General features: G+C 42.0%; 1 protein-coding gene and 2 long non-coding RNA genes across 6 annotated transcripts in view; 1 reads left to right on the top strand and 2 right to left on the bottom strand.

Moving 5' to 3' along the window:
* The window catches only part of LOC147000419 (uncharacterized), a 36797-nt gene extending 17557 nt beyond the window's left edge, over nt 1-19240 (bottom strand). For 2 of the 3 annotated variants that reach the window (XR_015045965.1, XR_015045963.1), the window contains exons 1-2: nt 19070-19240; nt 18311-18608 (exon numbers count right to left, since the gene is read on the bottom strand). This is a non-coding gene — a long non-coding RNA (uncharacterized LOC147000419). The remainder of the gene's footprint in view (nt 1-18310; nt 18609-19069) is intronic. The other variant, XR_015045964.1, reaches the window with a different exon arrangement.
* LOC147000420 (uncharacterized) lies at nt 6858-15184 on the bottom strand. The gene is made up of 3 exons (XR_015045969.1): nt 15026-15184; nt 14290-14368; nt 6858-7345 (listed from the first exon to the last, which is right to left on the bottom strand). It is a non-coding gene; the product is annotated as an uncharacterized LOC147000420 (long non-coding RNA).
* On the top strand, nt 18054-20423 carry LOC110283730 (class I histocompatibility antigen, Gogo-A*0201 alpha chain-like). Of its 2 annotated transcripts, none has more exons than XM_021149185.2 (5): nt 18054-18123; nt 18363-18632; nt 18864-19139; nt 19686-19961; nt 20085-20423. In XM_021149185.2, exons 1-5 carry the CDS (start codon nt 18054-18056, stop codon nt 20180-20182), a joined length of 990 nt encoding a protein of 329 aa, XP_021004844.1. In that variant the 3' UTR covers nt 20183-20423. The 2 variants fall into 2 exon arrangements, with proteins under 2 accessions (XP_021004844.1, XP_029327092.1); XM_029471232.2 differs by having other exon boundaries at nt 18054-18127; nt 18493-18632.
* Nucleotides 20424-25678: the final 5255 nt, after the last annotated feature.

Below are 25678 nucleotides of genomic sequence, written 5' to 3'. Positions count from 1 at the left end.
AGAGTAAGTCAGCAACTCCCAATCATTTTCATGACAGGATCTCTACTCACTTACAAACTGAATGAGCCTCAAGGTAATTCTGCTTATGTGGATTTTACTAAACCACACTGACCATGCCATGAACTGAGAGTTTGAGACATTAGGCTTATTGAAGATATTGTAACTATTTGCTTGTAAGAATGATATTTTTTTAAATTAAGTATTTTTCAAGGCATAATTATGGTAGAATAGAATTTTTTGAAATTTATATTTTAGCAAGGAACTTTACCTTTTCCATTAGTTAATGGGTTGTTTATTTAAAACAACTTTTACTTAATTTCAGAAAATTAACAAAACCATACTTAACAGAAATATGTAAACTATATATATTTTAAGTGTTTTTGTGTGTCTGTCTCTATGTGTAGATGTCTGTCTATATATCTATGTGTATGTGTGTATATGTTTGTCACTGTCTCTGTCTCTGTCTCTATTTCTGTGTCCCTGTCTCTGTGTATGTTTATGAGTGTGTAATAGGACAAAGAGTCAACACAAATACTGGAAGTGTAGTTAAAGATGGTTGTGATTGGAATGTCTATGCAAGAAATTCAGTTCTGGTCCTCTGCAAAAACAGCAAGTGCTTTTCATTGCTGAGCCATATCTGCACCCACAGGAGAATATTTTTACAACTATTAAATAATTAGAATAAAAATTTATTTTAAGAAATTTAAACTATTTTGTAAACTAAGTAAATGTTTTTATTACTACCAGCAGAATACTTTTTAGAGATGGGGTATTGTTATATAAACTGCCCTGGCCTTGGACTTGCTATGAAGTTCAAGTTAGTCTAGAACATGAAGATCCCTTTGCATCTGCCTTCTTGATGCTGAGCTTAAGAGATATGGGCTAGAGAGATAGATCAGCAGGTAAGAACACTGGCTGGTCTTCCAGGGAAACTATGTTGGAATCCTAGTATCCACATGGCTGCACACAACTCTCTATGACTCCAGTCTACTGGGACCCCAACCTCCTTTCTACAGAGTTTTAGGTACAGAGACATGCATAATGACAAAATACCCATGCACGCAAAGTCATTAAAACTTAATCATAAATGGCAGGATCCACTCCACTGGGACCCTTATAGAGTTTGCCTTGGATAGATTACTGAATTTGCACATGTGGCATATCTTCAGGGTTATTTTGCTGTGGACTTCCGACATCACTGGATCATTTGATGTCTGCTGCATCTACATCCATGGGAGAGCATCGTACATGGCATATGTACTGTGTCCATAAATGTTATTCTTAAAGGAGGTATAACCAAGACCTTAAATATTTTAGTGTTCACACATTTAAATAAAAATGATCAAGAAAGCCAGTTGTAAATTGGAAAAAAATCAGTATTATAAGCCTGCATAAAGACCTTTATATTTATTAATAACTTTAGGTACAATAGCTGGGCAAATTCTGAGCTATTCTAATCCTGGAATGCTGGACTAGACACCTTCTCAGCCATGTGGCCTGATATCTGCCATCTTAGCCAAGCTCTTCCATGCTGCTTTATCTATACCCCCATTTGACACCACACACACACACACACACACACACACACACACACACACACACTCACTCTGGGCCTGAAATTGCAGCCTTTTCCTCTTCTGCCCAACTATTGGGTGTTAAGTTCTAAGATTATTGTCCATGAAGAACATAATGGAAAACATTTTGTAAAATACTGAGTCAGGTGAAACTTCATAATAGTGACAATACCACTATCTGGGCTACAACCAGGTATCTAGGTACAGAAAACAGAATTTGAAAACACAGTGCACAAAATCATCCTCCAACACCTAAATTTCCATATCACCACAAATTTCCCATAAAATTTTTTAAGTGTAAAAAGTTGCTAAATTTATGGTGAAGATTTCCAGTGTCCAGAATTACAAGTATCTCTTTGAGGGCTAAGAATTTATCCCTGTTTTAGCTGAATAGAGAAGGAAGGCTATTGATTGATTTACATTGTTCGTTAGAGGGGCCAGAGAATATATTCAATAATTATATTCCAAAGGAGTGCTAGGTGGGTAGGAGGAGGAGAACCAGAAGCTTTGAACGGTATTGCCAGTGGGGTTCTCTATTTTAGAGAAGTCCTCATTTTAATGAATTTGTTTGTGTATAGTTTCCTGCCACGTTATTCAAACCTGGTGGACAGGAGTCCAGAGCTGGTGATATACCCGAATGTTGGGAAGTTAGTAGGATGGTCCATCCCTGTCATTCCCAGTGTAAACAAATCTAATGTTTTGCCATTGATTCTTTTAAATGGGAATGGATTCTATAAAATGGAGGCTAATGCTGCTCAAAACAATCTTCAATACCTTTTCTTTTTTATGAAAAATGTTTTTAAGATTGTATTTACAAAAGTCATATTTTGGAACCGCACATGGTCATTTCATGCCTCTAAACCAGCACTTTGAAAGAAGAGGCATAAATACCAGGAGATGAAGATCATGACAAGCTACACTAGATCCTAAACCAATACAACAATAACCACAACACAGCAATAACCAAAACAAAATTGCACACTGAAAGTGTACACTGCCAGGCAGTGGTGGCACATGCTTTTAATCCTAGCACTTGGGAGGCAGAGGCAGGTGGATTTCTGAGTTCAAGGCCAGCCTGGTCTACAAAGTGAGTTCCAGGACAGCCAGAGCTATACAGAGAAACCCTGTCTTGAAAAAAACAAAAACAAAAAAGAAAGAAAGAAAGTGTATACTTACTACCAGACTACATTACTTCCTACATTCCTGCCATTCCTTATAGACATGGATAAGTGGAAATACTATAGAACTTCAAAGAAGGCTTTTATACACTGCACACACCTGTAATGCCAGCACATGAAAGGTAGGAGTAGGAAAGTTAGAAGTTCAAGAATCTGTGACCAATGATATGGGAGGACACACATGCACAGAGAGAAAGAACCTCCATAGAATAACCTGGGACTAATTAGGTAACTGCCAGCAGAAGAGGTGAGTGACGGCCAGAAATCTCCAGTTTATGAATGAAGAAAAAAAATTTTAAAATGAAGAACTCTAAAAGGGGGAAAGCAAGACTCCTAATTTCTATATGTAATCCTGAAACTCATGTCAAAATCCAAAAGATGAATCTGGATAACCTGAGGGAGTCTCAAAACTGGCTCACTTCTCTTTCAAATATCAGCATGTTTCATAAATTCTTTTCCTGAATTTTACTATATCTATCTCTTTCATTGTTTTTTGTTTGTTTGTTTGTTCGTTTGTTTTGGCAGATCTTTGCACATTACAGTTCATAGAAACCAGGCTCTGACACTAAACCTTCTGATGATAGTATCACCCTTAAGTTGTATATGCTCAAGTGTTTAGGGCTTTGGGGTCCATCAAAGACATATTCCTGTTGCTGTCAGGAACTGAGACATCCTGAGAAGAAAGACCACAGACTCACATTCAGTACTGAAGATGGGTCTCATACCATGTAGATACAGAAAACAAAAAAAGAGGAGGCAGGGATGCCCACTTCCTAAAGATGGAGGACAACATAACAGATAAGGATAGCCCAGTAAAATGTGCAATGGAAAGGTCTCTGCAACTTCAGTAATAGCTGCTTTAATTAGAAATGATCTACAAATCGGGCATGGTGGTGCATGCCTTTAATCCCAGCACTCAGGAGGCAGAGGCAGGCGGATTTCTGAGTTCGAGACCAGCCTGGTCTACAAAGTGAGTTCCAGGACAGCCAGGGCTATACAGAGAAACCCTGTCTCGGAAAACCAAAAACCAAAAACACAAACAAACAAAAAGAATGATCTACAGACATCTCTAAATATATTAGTAAAGTTAAGTAGGAAAGTACACAATCCAGAACAAAAGAAAGTGCTCTTTTCATAAATGGAGATTAGTGTGTCTATAAAGCACCCATCCTGTGAAAAGTAATGGCCAGAGGCCTTTTTAAGACAAAGAACTCCAGAATACTGCTATAGGTTTTCAGGAAGAATTATTTGGAGGATCTGGGGCCTGTACAGATGTGCCAGTGATAAAGAGCACTGACTGCTCTTCCAGGAGACTCGAATTCAATTCCTAGCACCTGCACAACAACCTACAACCATCTAATTCCAAAAAGAGGGCATTTGAAGCCATTTTCTGATATCTATAGTCACCAGATACCATCATGGTGCTTAGACATATGTACAGGGGGCAAAAGTCATACACATAATAATAATGAATCATATTTGTTAATTAATGGAGAAAGGAAGGGACAGAAGATAGAAATGTTGAAAATAACCACAACAGGATGGATTATGGAAAATATTCTCCCTTAAGGACTCAGCCAGATCAAGAGCCAAAGCCATTTTTCAGATACTCCTGTTTATCTAATCTATTGTTGTTATCTAACTAGTGACACTCACCATCTCTGCTCAGCCTCTCGCAGCAGAGCAAGTCCAAGATCGCTATTGTTTCCCATAATCTACATGTCTTACATATAACCCAAAAATGAAATGGACCCAGGACTCCAAGATGCCAGCCTCAGAAGAAAGTGCATAGAAATAACACAGCTCATAGGAGCCTGAAACTAACATGCAATGGGACCCTGCCCTCCTCCTGGTACCTGAGAAAGTTCACTAGGCTGGGGGGTCAACTGGGAGCCCAGCTCTGGACCTGGATGGTGCAGGAAGCCAGGAACAAGGAGCCTAAAGGGGAACCCTAGAGTTGCTGGAAGAGACAGGGCCAAGGCTATGCTCCCCTTGTCTGCAGTGATGCTGCACAGCATCATTGTGGCTTCAGAATGAGATTCTTTCTCTCAATTCCAATACTCACTTGTCAGTGTCAGAATCCAGGCCAGCATGGCTGCCAGCAGCAAGAGGAGGGCTGGAGGTAACAAAGTCTTCCTCCTAAATGATGGTACAGGTTTCGTCCAGAGTGATTTTCATTCACAATACATTTCTGAGCTTCTGGAATAGGCTGAATGGCTTTTTTTTTTTAGAGTACCCAGTGGGAGATACAGAGACCAGAGGGGTCATGGAAAGATTAATTGTAGGAAATAAACCTCCATAACCTGGCTTCCTGACTGCAGATTCAGCTCTAGTCCTAGATATCATAGGAGCAGTGTCTTGGGACAAGTTGTTTACCCTGATCCCTGTACATGTCCTGTTGAAAACATCCATCTGATTCCATGCCCAGATGGTTGACAGAATCAAGGAAGGAAAAAGATAACAAAATCCTACAAAACTCCCTGGTATGATCATCCTCTTGCTGATCTGGGGTTTCCTTGCCTACTCATATGTCATGGTCTTGAACTGGTAAGCTGAGGCCTCCTTCACTAATCCATAGCTTTCTGGTGATCAGAGACCAGCATGACTCCCAGGAGCTTGGACACACCCAGGATCTCAGGATCTGAGGATCCCAGAGTCACAGAACCACAGAGACAGCTTGACTTGGAGGAGTTCTGACACAACCAGGATCACAGGAAGGACAGGCTTCAATCAGACATAGCCAGTGCAAGTAGCACTAGAGAAAACCAGATGGTGGGAGGCAAACATAAAAACATAAGCAACAGAATACAAGATTGCTTGGCATTATCAGAACCCAATTCTCCCACCATAACAAGTCCTAGATACACCAACACACTGGAAATGCAAGATTCAAAACGAAAATCACTTCTCATGATGATGATAGAGGACATTAAGAAGAATGTAAATAACTCCCTTAAAGAAAAACAGGAGAACACAGGTAAACAACTAGAAGCCCTTAAAGAAAAAAACACAAAAATCCCTTAAAGAGTTACAGGAAAACACATCAAACAGGTGAAGGAAAGGAACAAAACCATCCAGGATCTAAAAATGGAATTAGAAACAATAAAGAAATCACAAAGGGAGACAACTCTGGAGTTAGAAAACCTAGGAAAGAGATCAGGAGTCATAGATGTGAGCATCACCAACAGAATACAAGAGATAGAAGAGAGAATCTCATGTGCAGAAGATACCATAGAAAATATTGACACAACAGTGAAAGAAAACACAAAAAGAAAAAAAAAAAAAAAAACAAAAACAAAACTCCTAACCCAAAACATCCAGGAAATCCAGAACACAATGAGGAGACAAAACCTAAGGACAATAGGTACATAAGAGAGTGAAGATTCCCAACTTAAAGGGCCAGTGAATATCTTCAACAAAACTATAGAAGAAAACTTCCCCAACCTAAGAAAAAAATGCCCATGAACATACAGGAAGCCTACAGAACTCCAAGTAGACGCTACCAGAAAAGAAATTCCTCCTGTCATATAATAATCAAAACACCAAATGCACTAAACAAAGAAAGAATTTTAAAAGCAGTAAGGGAAAAAGGTCAAGTAACATATAAAAGTAGACCTAACAGAATAACACCAGACTTCTCACCAGAGACTATGAAAGCTAGAAGATCCTGGGCAGATGTCATACAGACCCTAAAAGAATACAAATGCCAGCCCAGGCTACTATACCCAGGAAACTCTCAATCACCATAGATGGAGAAAGCAAGAGATTCCATGACAAAACTAAATTTACACAATATCTTTCCACAAATCCAGCCCTGCAAAGGATAATAGATGGAAAACACCAACACAAGGAGTGAAACTACACCCTAGAAGAAGCAAGAAAGTAATCTTTCAACAAACCCACACAAACATATCCCACCTCTAACAAGAAAATTAACAAGAAGTAACAATCACTTTTTATTAATATCTCTTACTATGAAAATTAATATTACCAACATATCCTAATCAATTGAAATTCAAAATTATGAGGAATTAGAAATTTGCCAGCTGTCATCTCTTGGTCTCTCTAATTTGGTAATGGGAGAAATAGGTCCAATATTGTACAATCCACAGACACTTTCTGCTTGTTTGTACATGACAAGGTTTTGCTGTGTGCCACATAATGGTCTTGAAATCATGCGTCTCCTATCTTAGCCTCTCTATTAGTAGGACTGTTTATTTAATGTCTTCACTATACTTTGGATTTCAAAACAGCTGACATATTTCAAAATTATTTATACAGTCAAGGAAATATAGACAATTAATTTGGGAGGTGGCTTGTAAGAGAACAGCAAAGATGAGACTGAAGGCTTTGCTTGATATTTGTAATTATTATATCAATTTTGAAGAAGAGGACTTAATAAGTTACTCTTATTCTGAGATTAATGCTTTCCAAAATCATCACAGTCGATGAACCATAATCTTACCCTCACCTAACGTCTGTGCTACCATCCAAACAGAACCATTGTCCATTGAAACAGTGGATGAATGACTTGAAGAGACCATCTTAATACACAAACCATTTCTTAAATGGATGTAACTTGTTCCCTGCAGGCTGAAAATGAAGACAATCACTCAAGTCGAATAGCTTTGAGTATAGCAGGAAATCTGTATCCAAATATCGTGCCTACAATTCATTCCTTGATGCAGCAGAACTGTCAATGCTTAGCTTACCTACTGTCTTAGTCAGGGTTTCTATTCCTGCACAAACATCATGACGAAGAAGCAAGTTGGGGAGGAAAGGGTTTATTCGGCTTACACTTCCATACTGCTGTTCATCACCAAAGGAAGTCAGGACTGGAACTCAAGCAGGTCAGAAAGCAGGAGCTGATGCAGAGGCCATGGAGGGATGTCCTTTACTGGCTTGCCTCCCCTGGCTTGCTCAGCCTACTCTCTTATAGAACCCAAGACTACCAGCCCAGGGATGGTCCCACCCACAAGGGGCCTTTCCCCCTTGATCACTAATTGAGAAAATGCCTTACAGTTGGATCTCATGGAGGCATTTCCTCAACTGAAGCTCCTTTCTCTGTGATAACTCCAGCTGTGTCAAGTTGACACAAAAATAGCCAGTACAATTGACCCCTTGTCAACTTGACACACAAACACATCACTAGTAAGCCTCAACCCTTACATTCTTATTCATCCCCAAGATCTAAATAACTTTAAAAGTCCCACAGTCTTTACATATTCTTAAAATTTCAATCTCTTTAAAATATCCATCTCTTTTAAAATCCAAAGTCTTTTTACAATTAAAAGTCTCTTAACTGTGGGCTCCACTAAAAGTTTCTTCCTTCAAGAGGGAAAATATCAGGGCACAGTCACAATCAAAGCAAAAATCAATCTCCAACCGTCCAACGTCTGGGATCCAACTCACGATCTTCTGGGCTCCTCCAAGGGCTTGGGTCACTTCTCCAGCCATGCCCTTTGTAGCACACACGTCGTCCTCTGGGCTCCAGATGCCTGTACTCCACTGCTGCTGCTGCTCTTGGTGGTCATCTCATGGTACTGGCATCTCCAAAACACTGCATGACCCCTTCAGTCCTGGGCCTTCAATTACAACTGAGGCTGCACTTTCACCAATGGCCTTCCATGGCCTCTCACAGTGCCGAGCCTCAGCTGCTCTGCATGACCCCTTCATGCCTTCAAAACCAGTACCACCTGGGTGACCCTTACACATTACCAAGTCCCGCTGCAGAAGGAGTACAACCTTGCCTATCTCCGGAACACAGCCTCTTTGTGCTTTCAGAAAACACTTCCCAGAAGATGTCACCTCAACGATGCTGGTCTCTTCTTAATCACCGCTAATTTCTTAGCTCCAGCTAACCAGCATCAATAGTCCCAGTAATGCAAAGTTTTTGCTTTAGTAGTTCTGGTATCTTGTTAATCAGAGCTGATTCTTCAGCCCCAGCTAACCAGAACTACAAAATCTTCACAATCAAAACAGCAACGGCCCTGAAAAGAGTCTTTAATTTTCCCTCTGAAATTTCTCAAACCAGACCTCCATCTTTTGCACTGTTCTCAACATTATCTACCAAGCTCCTATACAACATCTGACAGAGCTCTTAACAACGAATGGATCTTCAAGCCCAAAGTTCCAAAGTCCTTCCACAGTCCTCCCCAGAACATGGTCAGGTTGTCACAGGAATACCCCACTCTGCTGGTACCAATTTGTCTTAGTCAGGGTTTCTATTCCTGCACAAACATCATGACCAAGAAGCAAGTTGGGGAGGAAAGGGTTTATTCGGCTTACACTTCCATACTGCTGTTCATCACCAAAGGAAGTCAGGACTGGAACTCAAGCAGGTCAGAAAGCAGGAGCTGATGCAGAGGCCATGGAGGGATGTTCTTTACTGGCTTGCCTCCCCTGGCTTGCTCAGCCTACTCTCTTATAGAACCCAAGACTACCGGCCCAGGGATGGTCCCACTCACAAGGGGCCTTTCCCCCTTGATCACTAATTGAGAAAATGCCTTACAGTTGGATCTCATGGAGGCATTTCCTCAACTGAAGCTCCTTTCTCTGTGATAACTCCACCTGTGTCAAGTTGACACAAAAATAGCCAGTACACCTACTATGGAGGTAAATCCTTTGGTGATGTGAGGGAAATTCAAGTACAGCCTTATTACAATGAATTCCAATGTCTAAAAACTGCTCTTATTTTGTGCTTGTATCACAGTAAGCCAAGATATTTAAGCTCTACTAAAAACAAAACAAAAAAAACAAACAAACAAAAAGACTTTATCTATTTATATTCATTAAAAAAACTAATAGTGATTGTGATGGTTGTATATCCTTGGACCAGGGAGTGGCACCATTTGGAGGTGTGGCCTTGTTGGAATAGGTGTGACCTGGTCAGAATGGGTGTGTCACTGTGGGTGTGGGCATAAGATCCTCACCCTAGTTGCCTGGAAGTCAGTCTTCCACTAGCAGCGTTTGGATGCAGACGGTAGAAATCTCAGCTCTACCTGTGCCATGCCTGCCTGGATACTGCCATGCTCCCACCTTGATGATAATGTGTGGCCTCCCTTCCCCCAGCCTGGAACCTGCCTGCTCAAGGGTGGAGCTACCGGCTCATTCATCCTGCCACGCCCACTGCTGGAACCTGCCTTTGCTGCCTGGAGGCACACACGTGTTCGTCCTGCTACTGGACCCTGAGTTACTTGGCGGGATATTGGGTTCCCTCCCCCTTCCTTTATAACTGAGTGTCTGGAATTAGTAAAATTGAGCTTTGATCAGGATTTGTCTTAGCTCCGTTCTTTCTTCCGCCCCGTCTAGATTCCTCTCTTTTCAGTGAACTGCCATTCTCAGTTGAACCGTTCGTGTTGTGGACTGCGGGCAGGCCGCAACAGTTGGCGCCAGAACTGGGACCTGAAGAATGGCAGAGGGATGCTAAGAGAAACGACTGCTGTGTGGAGCTCCACAAGAAAGGAAAGGATCTTCGTATCGGAGGAGCATCGGAGCAACGGACAGGTACACATGCTAGCGCTAGCCTAAAAAATTTCAGTTTTGTAAAGTGTTGCTGAGGATGCGGTAGGATACGAATCAAGTTTGAATCAGTGCTGACCCAACACTGTTTCTGCTTGGGGTCAGCAGTTCGTTAATCGGAACTAGATACGGAGACAGGCGGTGTGCCTTTTAGAAAGCTGCTTAGGTGGAAGAAGGAAGGGTTCAAAGTCAGAAATTTTTTAGATAAGATAGATAGCTGTTGTCCATGGTTCAAAGAAGAAGAAACGATAGATTGTGGAACCTGGGAGAAAGTTGGTGAGGCCCTGAAGCGAGTTAGAGTTTGAGATTAAGCTTCAGAGGCTGAGTCTCTTAAGATATTTCTAGTTTAGATAATGATTAATGTGGTTCCTATCCTAAATAGTAAAATTTAAGATAAGATATAAAGCAATGCCTCTTTATTAAAGCGTTAAAGCTTGCTTTAATAGGTATTCATAGGTATTAATTGATATCCAAACTTCGTAATATGATAGTAATGCTTCTAATATTGATTTTAACAGTGATAAATTGTTTTAAACATAGGTTTTGCTTTCCCAAAGTTGTAGATATTATCCTAACCTTGCACAAAAACTTAAAAATTATGGTTAAAACTGCCATTGTTCCATTGACTGCAGCTTGCAGTTTGATTGCAAATTTAAGATTAATGCTCAGATTAAAAAGTATTTTACCTTTGAGTCAATACAGGGCTCTGGGCAGCCCCAGAACGGCTTGTGGCCCTTTCTTTTGTTTTGCAAACAATGCCTAAAAAAGTTTTTCCCTGTGTTCAAGAAAATTTCTTTTTAACAGTGTTACAGATCTATTCAGATGTTTAAAATAATGCTTAAATTCAAAGATTTTTGCTTCTAGTAAACTGGTAATCACTAGAAAATTTTGCCTCTACGTATGGCTAATATAGCTTTACATTATGTAAGAAAAATGTTTATTGTTTCTGCTTCTTTACAAGAAGCCAAAAGTTTTAATCTTTCAGTATATATTGTTTCCTAAGTGGAAAGTATTTTATTAACTAATGCTTCTCAAGGGAAGTTTACCTTAAATCCTTGCTTGTCATTTTTCCAGTTTAGACTAGCTTCTAGCCTTTTAACTTTATGACAATAGTACATCAGAGACTGTATATTCAGACTTAGTAAAATTAGTCATTTAATAGAGTCATAATGATTTTTCACTCTTCTTCAGTGTGACCAGCCATTCTAACTCAATCTTAGACTGGTCTAATATTCAGTTCAATTATTAGAGATTCCTATATTCTAAATTACCTAGCAAAGTTAATTCAGAGCATATCCCCCAAGGTCACCAAAGGCTCATCTTGCCTTCACCTTATTTGTCCTAAACTTTTTGCAAACTGACATTAAAGGTCAGTCTGCAGTGGAACGCCACTGGCACCCAGTTACTTCTAATTCTTATGCATTGGTAAAATGGAAGGACGCCCTGACTAATAAATGGAAGGGTCCAGATCCAGTTCTAATCTGGGGAAGAGGCTCGGTTTGTGTTTTTTCACGAGATGAAGATGAAGCACGGTGGCTACCAGAGAGATTAATTCGTCAGGTAAACACAGATTCTGTCTCTTCTCGTAAGTATCATTCTAAAGACTAAAATTCCTCTTGTGCTGGGAGTGGAAGCTCTCAGAAAAACTGTTTTCCTCTGAGCCAATTCCCCTACAAGAGGCCGGAGATTAACTTTAGTTTTACAATTTGCATCTAAATAAAGTACCTTGACTTCTCCAAACAGAAAATTTACATTGCTACACTCTCATTGTTTAGAATTCTTCCTTTTCTCAAGCAGGTCAATCTACATTCCCCTATGAGCAAACAGGTGGTACTGCTAATCTCCCTTCCAAGGACATCCCAGCATGTGGCTTTTCAGTCTAAGATAAGATTTAGATTTACCAGGAGAGCTAGGGAAGTAGAAATTTCATATATATTTACAGAGATTAGTTCTTATTTTGATAGAGATGGGCTTAGTCCCTTAGCTGGCCTCTGGCTTTCCACCCTTGCTGTTACTGCAAGGTGTCCTTAGTTCCTCAGGCTACTGGGAATAACAGGGATGAAGAGGAAAGACTTTCAGCTCCTATTTTAACCAAAATTAATGGTGTTAATACTGACATAATTCTTATCTTGGCCTTGCTAAATCTGAGGTTGACAAGTCTCATATAGAGACCTCGCAATAACTCAGAACTGCGCTACTGATTCATAATCATATGAATACAGTATGGGTACCGCTTGGCGCAGGAGATTACTGCGGAGGGAAGGTCCAGCTTGACCGTTTCTGAGTTCCCTGTGCGACACACCTGATTTGTAAGAGGTTGGTATCTGACTCCAGCTAAAAACCAAAAATACTTAAGGCTCTGCCTCCCCTCCCCAAAAGATACCAAGAGCCACAGATGTGAGTTGTTACAATGCTCACGGGAGGAATCAGGTCAATGTCCACCCAAGTCAAGGTTAAAGGCCCACTCATCTATGGATGAAAAGAATCATTTGATCACCTCTGTTAAGCATTGCCTATTTAAACTTAATTAATAGGGGGGAGAGAGGTTGGAGACCTTGCTGTTGTAAGAGCAAGCCCTTCACTGCCTCCCACCCAAATAAAAAAGCCAACTGGCCTTGTACTAAAGAGCTGGTCTTCACCCCTTCTCACTGTTGCCCCTGCCTTTCACCCAAAATTGTGGATAATTATCAGCTCAGTGTTATTCTAAAATTGTTTAGTTAAACTCAGCTAGGGTTCCAACACCCTACTTAAAATGCAAACAGGTAGCTACCTATTCAGCACTAATTAGCATTATAAAGTCAGAGCCTACAGCCCAGCGCTGCTATTCCGTCAGTGCTCTAAAGACAGTCTTAGCCAGATACAGTTTGCCATTGGAAAAGTTAGGGAATCCCATGGAAACAGGTTTTTTCTTTAGCCCTAGGAACTCAGGCAGAATTATTGAACATAGATAATTTTTCTGCCTCAGGCCACCCCCTTTTTTATTTTTGTTTTGTTATCTAATGGGGGGAAATGTGGCCTCCCTTCCCCCAGCCTGGAACCTGCCTGCTCAAGGGTGGAGCTACCGGCTCATTCATCCTGCCACGCCCACTGCTGGAACCTGCCTTTGCTGCCTGGAGGCACACACATGTTCGTCCTGCTACTGGACCCTGAGTTACTTGGCGGGATATTGGGTTCCCTCCCCCTTCCTTTATAACTGAGTGTCTGGAATTAGTAAAATTGAGCTTTGATCAGGATTTGTCTTAGCTCCGTTCTTTCTTCCGCCCCGTCTAGATTCCTCTCTTTTCAGTGAACTGCCATTCTCAGTTGAACCGTTCGTGTTGTGGACTGCGGCCCGCAACAATAATGGACTGAACCTCTGAATCTGTAAGCCAGCCCCAATTAAATGTTGTTTTATTAAGACTTGCCTTGGTCATGGTGTCTGTTCACAGCATTAAAACCCTAAGACAGTGATATATTATTTTAAAATATCATACAGTTAATATATCTGGACTTATTTAAAATTTATATTGAGAAAAAAAGTATATATTTTCAGTATTGCTGTAGACAAACATCTACATAAGACTGTTCAATTGATTGTTGTTTTATATCAAACAACTTTTATAATACTCATTTTTATTGTTACAATATTTTATAAATTTAAAGAATATGAAAAAAAGAAATGTATTGCAGGTTTTGAAGGGGGACTCTCCGGGAGGAGTTGGGGTACAAAAGGGAAAGAAGAATGTGATGTAAGTCTATTTACTCAAAATATGTTTTTAAGTGTTAACAATTCAGATAAATTGGAACTATGTATCTTTTCTCATCACAATTCAATAAAACTTAAATCAAAGGAAAAGAAAAGAAAAGAAAATGAAGTGTGATATCCTGGTAGAACCAGCCTCCCCTGGTCTGAATGCATTGCCTGCTGTGACAAGACAGCAGCTGTGTTGAACAAAATGTATCATAAATTGTGGGGGGTTAGATATGCTGGGGAGACAGACAGTCCTGTGGGATATAAAGACAGAATGCAGTCTCACCTGCTTGCTGGTTGCAGCCTTGATGCCCTTGGGAGTTCTGCCTGGGGTCCCAGATATCTACTGCACTCCTGGGCAATCCCTTACAGTGTTCACACCACAAAAAGTAGAAGTCACACCATGAGGCAGCACTCCATGAGTCAGGTCTCAAATTCTGCTCACACTCTAGACATGTCTTTGGCAGTCTCATTTTGAAACATGACCTGACCTCTATACGGATCATCCTGTCATCTTGTGAGCACACACTTGGCCATGTCAGTGGTTTGTGCAGACTCTGAGTCTGACCAGATTTCTATCACACTGGATTTTGAACGGTCTGATTTAAAGTTTCTTCCTTCCAGTATATGCAATACTGCCAGGTTTTAGCACGTATTCCAATGATCTGACTGTCCTAATAGTGTGGTTCCTGGAGGGTTTGAGGCTAACCACAAGCTCAGTAGAAACTTTCAAGAAAATTACAGTGATTGGGTACTGAGAGCTGAGGGTTTTCCATTATCTCTCCTGCTGTGGCTGCTTGCAACGTTTGTCTCCCTTTCTCCCTCTCTCCTGACTTAAAATATCTGTTCCTGAGAGCACAGAGGAATTTTTCAGGGGCTTTCTGTCTTTACCATAACTCAGGGCATTTCTATTCAGTGAGGGTGCTGGCTAGGCCCTAAGTTTCCCTGTTATGAACTCTGGACTTTTCCCTTCTGCTTTATGTGTCCTTTTATACTTTGCAAATAACATACGTAATTCTTACCATCACTCACTCCTTCTGATAGTTTTTATTCAGGTCACCCTGGCTTATTCCTGGAAGATTTTTCCATGTGTTCCTGAGTGTCCCGGCCCCAACCAGTTTTGTTTCTTGCTTCTACAGAGTGTTAGATCTGTGCTCAGTGCGGCAGATGAAGAAGGTTCACTCTCCCGTTCAAAGAACAGGGAAGAAGAAAGGAGAGGTCTGTGACTGCTGCCTACCCACCAAGTTCATCTGCAGGATCCTAATATGAGGGTTAGGCTTCAGTACAGGAGAGGAGGACTCTTCCTTCGTCTGTTCTATATCATTTCCTATATTTCTTTGCAAATAAGCTAGAGATTTCTGGACATCGCTCACCTCTTCTGACAGCTATTGAGTAACTTTCCCCACTTCATTCTCTGGGCAATCTATCAGAGTGAGCCTGTGTCTTCCTCTCCACCAGGGATCTCCGTGATCTTGAACTCCTTATCTTCCTGCCTGCACCTCCCAAATGCTGGGTTTGCCTGGGTGTGCCACGACAGGTTAGCTCACCTGAGACAATCTGAAGTGTGTCTACTTATCTGTGTGGAGAGAAGATTGCAGTAAGGTTTCAGATGAGATTTGTAGACAGGAAGTAACTACTTGCTGCCTGAATTCTTGTCATTGTTTTTTGCTCTTTGAGAACTGAATCCCCTCTAGTTCAGGAAGGTCTTAAGCTCCTCTGCTTCCCAATTACAAATGTTACAGGCATGCACTACTATGCTACATTAGAGGAATTCTGTAAGAGAATATTTTTAGTATTAGATAATATTTTACACGGTCTTGGGTTTTCTATTGCTGTAAAGACACACTGTAATAGCCTCATATTCATGAATTCCATGCCAATTTAAAAGAATCAAGAAGAAATGAAGATAACATAGGTTTACATAATTAACTAGGACCTATGTCTCAACAATGACTTAACCATAGCCTTTTAGATCAGTGGTTCTAAACATGTGGGTCGCAACCTCCTTGGTAAACCTCTGTATCCACAAATAATTACATTGTGATTAAAATACAAAATTAAAATCATGAAGTAGTAAAAAAAAGAAATAATTTGATGGTTGGGGGTCATCACAGCATGAGTATCTATATTAAATGGTTCCAGAATTAAGAAGGTTGAAAACCACTGCTTTGGATAATCCACTGAGTCACATATGTCAGCAGCAGTGGGAAGAGATCAGAAAACAAAACAGGTGATCACTAGGGAATCATTCAAGCTTGTTCCAAGACTCCCAAAAGGAAAACCTCACCTCCAGGCAAATCATAGGCTGCAGAGTGCTGCAACCTGACATCTCAGAGCAGCATTCCCAGCCCTGACCCCAGAGCCTCCGACCAGGATTGAATTGTTATCAGCCAGGACTGAACTCAGAGTCACATCACTGGAAGTGACATGAACAGAAGTTCTTACACACTTCACAGAACTCTACAGCAGCCAGTCTAGATGCTCCTCATTTACAGGTAGTGGATCTCATTCCAGATAGCTGAATAAAGGACCTGCCTAAGGAACAACTATTTCTCCAAAATGTTGAACCTGCATCTGCTGCCACACAGGGCTGATAGAGCTCTTCTTCCTGCCCAGCCTGAACTCCGTGGCAATATGGTTAGAAATGTATTGTTCCTCCCACAACATAAAAAAAAAAGTCCATTCATCACCAATTGATCCCTTCTCCAGTTGACTATAATAAAGATAATATCTTAGCTCCCAAGATAGCATTAGGGTTTTTGAGTACTGGAATTCTTCACCATCAACTTAGGGCCTGATTAATACTTTCAACATTTTCTATGGAAAATATGTGGCCATATTAACTGGGTTTTTGACAATTTGTACTGAAAGGATGTAGTCAAAGAACGTCTTACTTCAAAATGACATTCATTAACATTCAGTGTGCAAGATTCGCCTATGGATATGAATGCAGCCAATAATGAAGAATTCAGGGATGTTTGATGCCCTCAGGAAGGAAAGTGCCACCTGTGCCCATTTAGTGACTTACCAATGAGTAAAATTTACAATTACCTCAAATGGTTGGCAAATTACTTTTATTCCTAGCAATTTGGAGCCAGTAACAGATGGATGTCTGAGTGCTAGGCCAGCCTTGTCTACATAGCCACTTCCAGACCAGCCAGGGCTCCAAACTGAGATACTGTTTTCAAAGAAAACTGATATGAAGGACCTTGCTGCTTTTGCAGATGACCACAGTTGATTTCCCAGCACTTGAATCTGGCAGGTCTGTTCCTTAGCTCCAGATGCAGGGTTTCTCACTACCTTTTCTGGAACCTATGAGTACCTGTTCTTTGCATACACACAGAGACACACAAGAATACATACAAATAAAAGTGAGTATTAAAATTGTTTCTCCTAAAATACATCTGTGAAACTGAATTTTTCTGTGTTTCAAATTAAAAAAAAAAAACCTGCTAAAAAGAAGACACAAAATTCTATGATCTGTGGGAGGGAAGATGAAAATAAGGACTCTCAGAAATGGTAAATATCTAAAAGGCTCTACTGACATCTTCATTTCCTTTTGGAAAACAGTTCTTTCTCTTTTATTCAGCTTACATGCAATTAGTTATCAATATCTGAATGGAATCAAAACTCTCAAAACATCTAGTTCCTACCAATGATAGATATGGATTGATATAATCCATACAAGCACAGTCACCAGAGAAGGCTACACAATGTCTGAGCATGTACAGAGATTCTAACGTTGAAATGTTTGACAATTGCTGACTTACAGGCCTCTGGGCTAGGACTCAAGGATTTGAAACTTGGACCAGAGGACAGACTTGTTCTTAGACACTGGTGCCAGAACACAAAGCTGTATAACGGGTGCAAGGTGGGGAAGCAGTACCCTAGACATCCCCCACACCTAGGAGTTGGTCTCTCCAAGACCCACCCCATCAGGTCTAAATCACTACCATTGGGAAATCTATGAGAAGCCAACCAGCATCAGCCACAGCAGGTTATAAAGTGAAGAGATACAGGGCCTGATTGAGGCCCTACTCATCAGAAAGGATGAGGAAGCCTGGACCCTGGGACCTCCTCCTCCTGTTGGTGGCGATAGACCTGACCCAGTATTGTGCAGGTGGGTGAGAGGCCTGGAGGGAACTGGCCTTTTAGGGAACAAGACACAGCACTTGAAATCCTCACCTCTCCACTTTCTTCCTTGAATAACCAGACCCTCCTTGATCCCTAAGCTGGATCACCCCTGACCCTCTCCTGCACCTCAGGTCCACAAACACACAATCACCCCAGTTCTACTCTATACCAACCTGCTTTGGGTCCAGGCTGAAAAGTCAGAGTCTCAATGTGCACCACATACAGGCTCACACTGGCTGCAGATTTTCAACATTGTGATTTTGGAGACTGGCATGTTGGAGGCCCGGTTCATCCAGGTCGGATATGTAGACTCCATACAGTTTCAGGGATTTGACAGTAAAGAACCAAATGCAAGGATGCAACCTCGGGCTGCTTGGATGAAGCAGGAGCCACCTGAATATTGGGAGAAAGAGACAGCAAAAGCCCTGAGCTTCTCACTGTCAGGAAGACGAATACTTAAGTACATGATGTCTGCAAATAAAGACAAGAAGAATGGTAAGTGATCTCAGGGCTGAGGCCATAACTGCTCAGTGCCCTAATGGTCTGACCCAATAAGCTCCACTCTAGGTCCCCAAGTCAGAGATACACCCATAGTCAAAGGGACCTGGTGACTTTAGATCCAGAGAACTACAGACTGTTACCTGGTTAGGGGTTTAGTTGGGGACAAAAATCCTAGGATGGGAGAGAAGCCTCATAGTGACCAAAGGCTGAATGGGGGTGGGGCAGATTATCACACCCTGCAGGAAGTGTATGACTGCAATGTGGCAAATGATGGGAGCTTCATCGAAGGTCACTACCGGCTCACCTACTATGGCTATGATTCCTTAATCCTGAATGAGGACCTGAACTCTTGGACTGCAGAGGGTGAAGTAGGTGAAAAATTCAAGACATACCAGGAGCAAGGAGGCATGACAGAAAGTTGGAGGACTTACCTGCAAGGGGAGTGTGTACAAAGGCTTCTTAGATACCTGGAGCTTGGAAAGGAAGCATTGCTGCGCTCTGGTAAGAGAGGCCCTTGCCAACCCCTTCTGCTTTCTGAGATTGGAGCTCCTGCCTCCCTGAGGCCTCCTCCTCAGCAGGGAGCAGCTGGAATGCTTACACTGTCTTGCATCAAAGGGGAAAGAGAGCTCCTAGGTTTCCTGACTCAACATGAGAGAGGGACTCTCCAGAGGATTCAGCCTTCTCCCAGGACAGTTCAGTGTGTCCATTAACAGCAGTTGCCTTCCATCTCAGGCCTGATCACTGTCCATGCACAAGGACATTGAATGTCGGATTCCAGGGTTGCTGAGTCCCTAGACCCCTTCCCCAGTCAGAACCAGAAGTCTATTTGTCTAGAGGGAGACCCAGAGTTACCTGCGCTGAGTTGGCTCATGGTTATTGTAAAATATTACAAAGAATAGATCACCAGAACCTGAGTTTAGGCTTCTGTGTGGACTCTGCTCCGTCCCTCATCCATGTCTCCCATCCTTTCCAGGAATGATCCCATGAGCACTGCTCAGGCCCCTGGAGGAGTGCAAAGTACATGAATTTTCTGATTGTTCCCCTCAGATGCCCCCCGATCACATGTGACCCACCATGTAAGACCTGAAGGGAATGTCACCCTTAGGTGCTGGGCCCTGGGCTTCTACCCAGCTGACATCACCCTGACCTGGAAGAGGGATGGAAAAAACCACATCCAGGACATGGAGATGCCAGACACCAGACCTGCAGGGGATAGAACCTTCCAGAAGTGGGCAGCTGTGGTGGTTCCTCCTGGAGAAGAGCTGAGATATACATGTCATGTCAACCATGAAGGGTTACCTGGGCCACTCACTCTGAAATGGGGTAAGGAGTGGATGTGAGCACACACTCTGCTGTCAGGAAAAATGTGAGCACTTTGAAAACAAGAGCAATCAGAGTTGAGAGCTAGGGCCAGACTCCTCACTCTTCCTTCTTTTCCATTCTCAGAGCCACAAACCATCCCCATCATAGCAATCCTCATCGGCCTGGTTCTTGGAGCTTCGGTGGTGGGAACTGTGGTGATTTTTCTGGTATGGAAGAAATAAAGGTAAGAAAGGGGCAGGGTATGAATGCTTGTCTCTCTACAGATCTGCAGACCAAGCTATAAATGGACCTGGCCATTAGAGGAAATATGTATCCACTCAGGCACTGGGACTTGTGTGCTGACTTTAACTCTATCATAAAGCATAAAGGAAATATAGAAAAATCCACTGCCCTCTTGATAGAGGGGATGGAGACCTGATTGTGACTCCCCACAGACAGAGAGATGTCACAGAGAAGGTCTCTGCTGAGAACAGACCTACAGAAGGCCATTAAGTCATCTTTACATACAATCTTCCATTGTGTTTTCTCCTGCATCTATGGAGGTGCAGTCACGATTCAAGAAACTTACCTGGGGTTTGAACAGGAGATTCTTCTACTCCCACAACTTTACTCCTTCCACAGTCTCTCACTGGCTGTGTTCTTCCCACAGGTGGGAAAGAGGCACCTATATTTCAGCTGCCAGTAATTAAGTCTGAGTTGGTTCCTGAGACCCTTGCAGTAGGAAACACAAGTACCCATTGTGGGTGCTCACATTTTTTTCTCTGGGCCCTATTGCTGTGGGCTTTTAACAGGTCTTATGCTGTACTGCCATAGGCATGGACAGTGCCCAGAGATCTGATGCGTCTCTCTCAGTAAGATAGAAAGTACTCAGAGAACATATTCCTGACCTGTGTGACTTGCTAGACTGAAACTGTTGTTAGCATGGATGCCTGTTTGGTATGATGGTTTAATAATCACCAATCAGAATTTGTGATTCATTATTTCCTTCTATAGTGTGAGATACCTGCCTTGTGTGACTTCAAAAGCTCCTGACTTTTCTTTCAATGGCTAGCATCTGTGTCCAGGTCTCTGTCTCCTGTAAAGACAACACAAGGAAGTGAGTTCAGCCCAGACCTGAGCATGACTCCCCTCCACACTGACCTGTGTCTTCTCCAGTTATCTCACCTGCTCCAGGAGAGGCAGGCCTGGGAGACCTCTATCAGCGACTGACCTTTAGTTCCAGTGAGTTGTAAATTTATTCTTCCTACTTCAACATGAGGGTTTTGGTCAGTTTTTTGTGAATTCTTCTCATTGTTTATTTAGTGAGTAAACCAGATCAAAGCATGATGATAGTATAATATAGTAACTCAGTCTTGAGAAGTTGAAATCCATTATTTTGGTCTTCTCTGTATTTTCCTAGGTACCTTTCTTTCTCTTCAACTTCATATATGCATGTGTTAATTTCTCATCCTAATAAACTTGAACTTTGATCCATACTTGCTGTCTTTAATTTTTTTCTTTCAATGTCAAGACTCTCATCTTCACTTAAGTGGAGGTTTCTTGTAAATTACACTTTTATTTCCTCCGATGACAAGATAAGATGAGAGCTGGACACAAGCTGGGGTAATATATGGGTTTGGACTGAACCCAGAGCATGTCCTCTTTTCTAATGATTGCTAGGCCTAGGCCTGAAAGCTTCCAGCCTCCACACAATCTAGTCTTCCATGCCAACTGGTTAAATCTGACTTCTCTCAACTTCTGACTGAATTGCTTTGTTAGCCTCATTCTAACTTTGGCAATTTTTTTTTCTAATCTTCTGGATCCTTCTCATTTTCAGGGCAGTTCTGTCTACACTTGTGTCCTGTATGTTTTCTCTGTAATCTAACTTTGTAAACCTGTTCTGGTAAAACTGCAATACACACACCACATACCACACCACACTTTCTCTCTTGCTGATGTTCTCATGAGAGTTGGGCATATCCTATTTCTGACTTGTTCTATCAGATCTTTCTCTAATTCATCATTTTGTCTGGCCCTCAATAAGATATTGCTTTCAAACATGGTTGTTTATTTCTACAAACATTACTTCATCGTTAGATCTGCCAGGATTTTCCCTGTCCAATTTCATTAAAATATTAGTACAGTAAGAGGCTTGTGATTAAAGGAGAAAAATGGAGGTAGCAGAAAGAGTTGCATGGACAGAGAGCAACTCAAAGGAGAGGAAGAAGCCAAGATGGAAGTGGATAGACAGGAAGGAAATCCTGATCGTGCATGGTTTTAAATAGCCACAGGTAGTTATGAATATCATACAGGCATAGAATAGCCAGACGGTGGTGGTACACGCCTTAAATCCCAGCACTTGGAAGGCAGAGGCAGGGAGAATTCTGAGTTCAAGGCCAGCCTGGTCTACAAAGTGAGTTCCAGGACAGCCAAGGCTACACAGAGAAACCCTGTCCAAAAAAAAAAAGCATAAAGAGATAGAATAATTGGGATCATGTGTCTGATCTTGGTGGGCAGCTTGTATCATTATCAATTAGCTCTGAAAATATTGTGTGGGTATCTTGTGGATTGTGAATTTATTGATATATAAATCTGACTTGTAAATTATAAACTTCTAGAGGTTGTTTCTACTGGGTAGATGGGTGTCGTAGCAGCTGACTCTGGGGAGGATGGTTGTTGTATGGGTCTCCATGGCAGTGAAAGGAACTCGGGAGCCCCAGCACTGCAAGAGAGTTGGCAGGCAGACAGTAGCTGAATGGAGCACAGGAACTTGGAGGTTTTATTATATATCCCTCAACCGTTACAGACAAAAGGTATGTACTAAGGGTGTGTCTACATTCAAGCTGGATTGTATCTTTGGATATGATCCCTTGCCACAACAGCAATGGTGCTGGATTAAAATTTCTAAACAGAAGTCCCTACATATGCAGCATGAAGCTGTCTCTACCCTACACCAAACTGGGTCTGCCACTGTTCCTGCTGACCAGAAGGACTCTCTGAAACAACGTTGGCCAGGTTGCTTGTCTATCACTGAGCTGCTCTTTTGCTTTGCCTGTCACCTCCAACCCTCCTCCTTCACTATCCGAAGATCCACAGGGTGGTTTGTTTTATTTTTGTGGTTGTTTTACCTGAATATATGCTTGTCTCTGTAACACTCGTATGCCTAGTGTCCATGAGTGACAGAGGAGGGCCTCAGGTCCCCTGGAACTGGGGTTACAGACAGCTGGCTTCTATCACGGAGCCATTGGAAACAAAACACAGTTTCCCTGGAATAACAACCAGTGCTCTTAACAAATAACAAGTAACAAGTTTTCCTAACAACTGAGCTATCTTTCTTCCCTTTTATTGTGTTTGTGTGTGTTATGTGTATGTTTGAGTTGTATATATGTCTCCCTCTGTGTATGTCAGTATGTATAAGGGAAAAAGAGAGAGAGAGAAGAGAGAGAAATGGGAGATGAGTGTTTGTGCACAACAATATTGTGCCCTTGGAGGGTAGAATGCAGTGGAACCCTAGAAACTGGCATTTTATACAGTTTAAACTTCCTTATTAAGCATGTTGAGAACAAAACTCAGATTCTCAGGAACTGCTCTTCACTACTGAACCATCTCTCTGACTCTTTGACTCAGAACTAGACTACATAGTTTTCTAACACTTCCAAATTGGAGTGAGAGGCACATTGGTTTTATAAGAGAATAATTAGCTTCTAGGAACTAGAAATCACTACAACTTGCCTTCTCACCCAGACCAAACATTGGGCATAGAATCTTGGGAGTGGTGTTTGGGTACTAGTTTCCTTAACCAGATCCATGTCCTCCTTGTCCTGTTCACAAGTCCTCCTGAGTCCTGGCACAGGGGGCAATAAGTCAGTAATTCTTCATCAGTTCATGGAAAAATGCCCAAACATACTTAGGTTTAGTTAGATCTCAATAATAAATATGTTCATGTGTATAGTATCTATTTATATTAACTGTATTAGGAACTGGAAGTTTTAAGATATTTACTTCACTAAAGACATTATCAAATAACTATAACCTGAGGTTAAAAGTGGCACTCGGTGACCCAGGGCCATCATGATAGTTATTCTTGACTGTCAAAGTTACATCAGAAATTAACTGAAACCCAAGGGGACTAGGTACACTTGTGAGGTTTGTGGTGTTTGCTTGTTTCTCCTTCTTGTATTTGTTGTTCTTGTGGTGCTGGTGCTGGTGGTTCTTTTTCTTCCTCTTCTTCCTCTTCTTTCTTCTTCTTCTTCTTCTTCTTCTTCTTCTTCTTCTTCTTCTTCTTCTTCTTCTTCTTCTTCTTCTCCTCCTCCTCCTCCTCCTCCTCCTCCTCCGCTTCCTCCTCCTCCTCCCCCTCCCCCTCCTTCTCCTTCTCCTCCTCCTTCTTCTTCTTCTCTAAATCTTTAGTTGGAAAGACATAGTTTTTTTTTTTAAGATTTATTTATTTATCATATGTAAGTACACTGTAGTTGTCTTCAGACACACCAGAAGAGGGAGTCAGATCTCGTTAGGGATGGTTGTGAGCCACCATGTGGTTGCTGGGATTTGAACTCAGGACCTTTGGAAGAGCAGTCGGGTGCTCTTACCTGCTGAGCCATCTCACCATCCGAAAGACATAGTTTTTATTTAACTTTTTATTGATTCATTCTGAATTTTACATAATGAACCCTAATCTCATTCACCTCCTGTCCCTCCATACCCACCCTCTTTCCTTGCAAACTCTCCCTCCCAAAAGAAAAAGTGGGAAAGAAACTCATTGTGGAAACTGTAGTGTATCACAATGTGTCTCACAGTATATTTGTCCACACTTCCTTATTTGCAATATTTCATTGGAATGCGTCATTAGTGTGGGTCAAACCCTCTGGCTTCTGCTATACTCTCAATCCTGGATTATCTCCAGGACTCCTGTTGGATACCTTGTGATTGACATGTGTCAAGAAGATCCTGAAGCTTGAGATCTGTTGGTCAACCCCTTCATGTGCTTCATAGATGGAATACATGATGGGGTGGGCCAACTCAAAGCCCTGGACCTTGGACTGGATGTTAGCTGAGTTGGTAGTTAAGCTGCCAGATATTCTGCACCATCATCATTAGGACAGGCTCTCCATCACTGCCCCCAGTGAGCTCACCCAGGGCTATACCCAGCAAGAGACAGAGTTAGCTCTCCTGCTCTCATGCCCTTGGAGCAGGTTTACCTGCATCCATGCCAGCAGGGCTCTATTGTATTGTCCAGGCAAGGTGCACAGCCTAGTTTGCCAAGAGTTGCAGCTAGTGAGGAACAGGGCCAGCTCTCCCCACCTGCCATAGGTGGCAAAAGATAAAGGGAGGGCCTCTTTCCCTCAACTACACCACTGCATGGCAGATGTGTGGCAGAGCCAGCTTTCCCATACGTATGCCCATGGGGCATGCTCACCCATGACCCCTACAAACAAAGGGCCAGCAAACTGTGCTTCCTGGGAAAGGTATGTGGCCTGATCTCCTGAGTACTGTAGCTGGAGAGATACAGGGCCAGGTTTCCTGCTCTCAAGCATTTAGGCCAGCTCTCTCATGATGCCCAGGTATAAATGGAGAGATCCACAGGGCCCTCAGATATCAACATGGCCCCAGGTGGTAGCCCAGACCAGGAATATCCACTAGCTATTGATGTTAATATATTCCCTCTCCTGCAGGGCCACAAATCTGGACATGGCCCTTTACAGCAACATGGGCCAGGACCTCACTATGGTCATAGGTGGGCA

Source organism: Mus caroli, unplaced genomic scaffold (genome assembly GCF_978045245.1).
Source record: "Mus caroli unplaced genomic scaffold, Mus_caroli_1 scaffold_18, whole genome shotgun sequence".
NCBI lineage: Eukaryota > Metazoa > Chordata > Mammalia > Rodentia > Muridae > Mus > Mus caroli.
Note: the sequence above shows the minus strand (reverse complement) of the source record. Positions and strands in the feature narration are given on the sequence as shown.

What these genes read in the sequence shown, in the direction of transcription:
- LOC110283730 (XM_021149185.2), top strand. Translation starts at nt 18,054, where the DNA reads ATGAGGAAGCCTGGACCCTGGGACCTCCTCCTCCTGTTGGTGGCGATA. An exon ending in AAATAAAGACAAGAAGAATG is followed by an intron (nt 18,633 to 18,863) that starts GTAAGTGATCTC and finishes GGGGTGGGGCAG; the next exon opens with ATTATCACACCCTGCAGGAA. An exon ending in GGAAGCATTGCTGCGCTCTG is followed by an intron (nt 19,140 to 19,685) that starts GTAAGAGAGGCC and finishes TGTTCCCCTCAG; the next exon opens with ATGCCCCCCGATCACATGTG.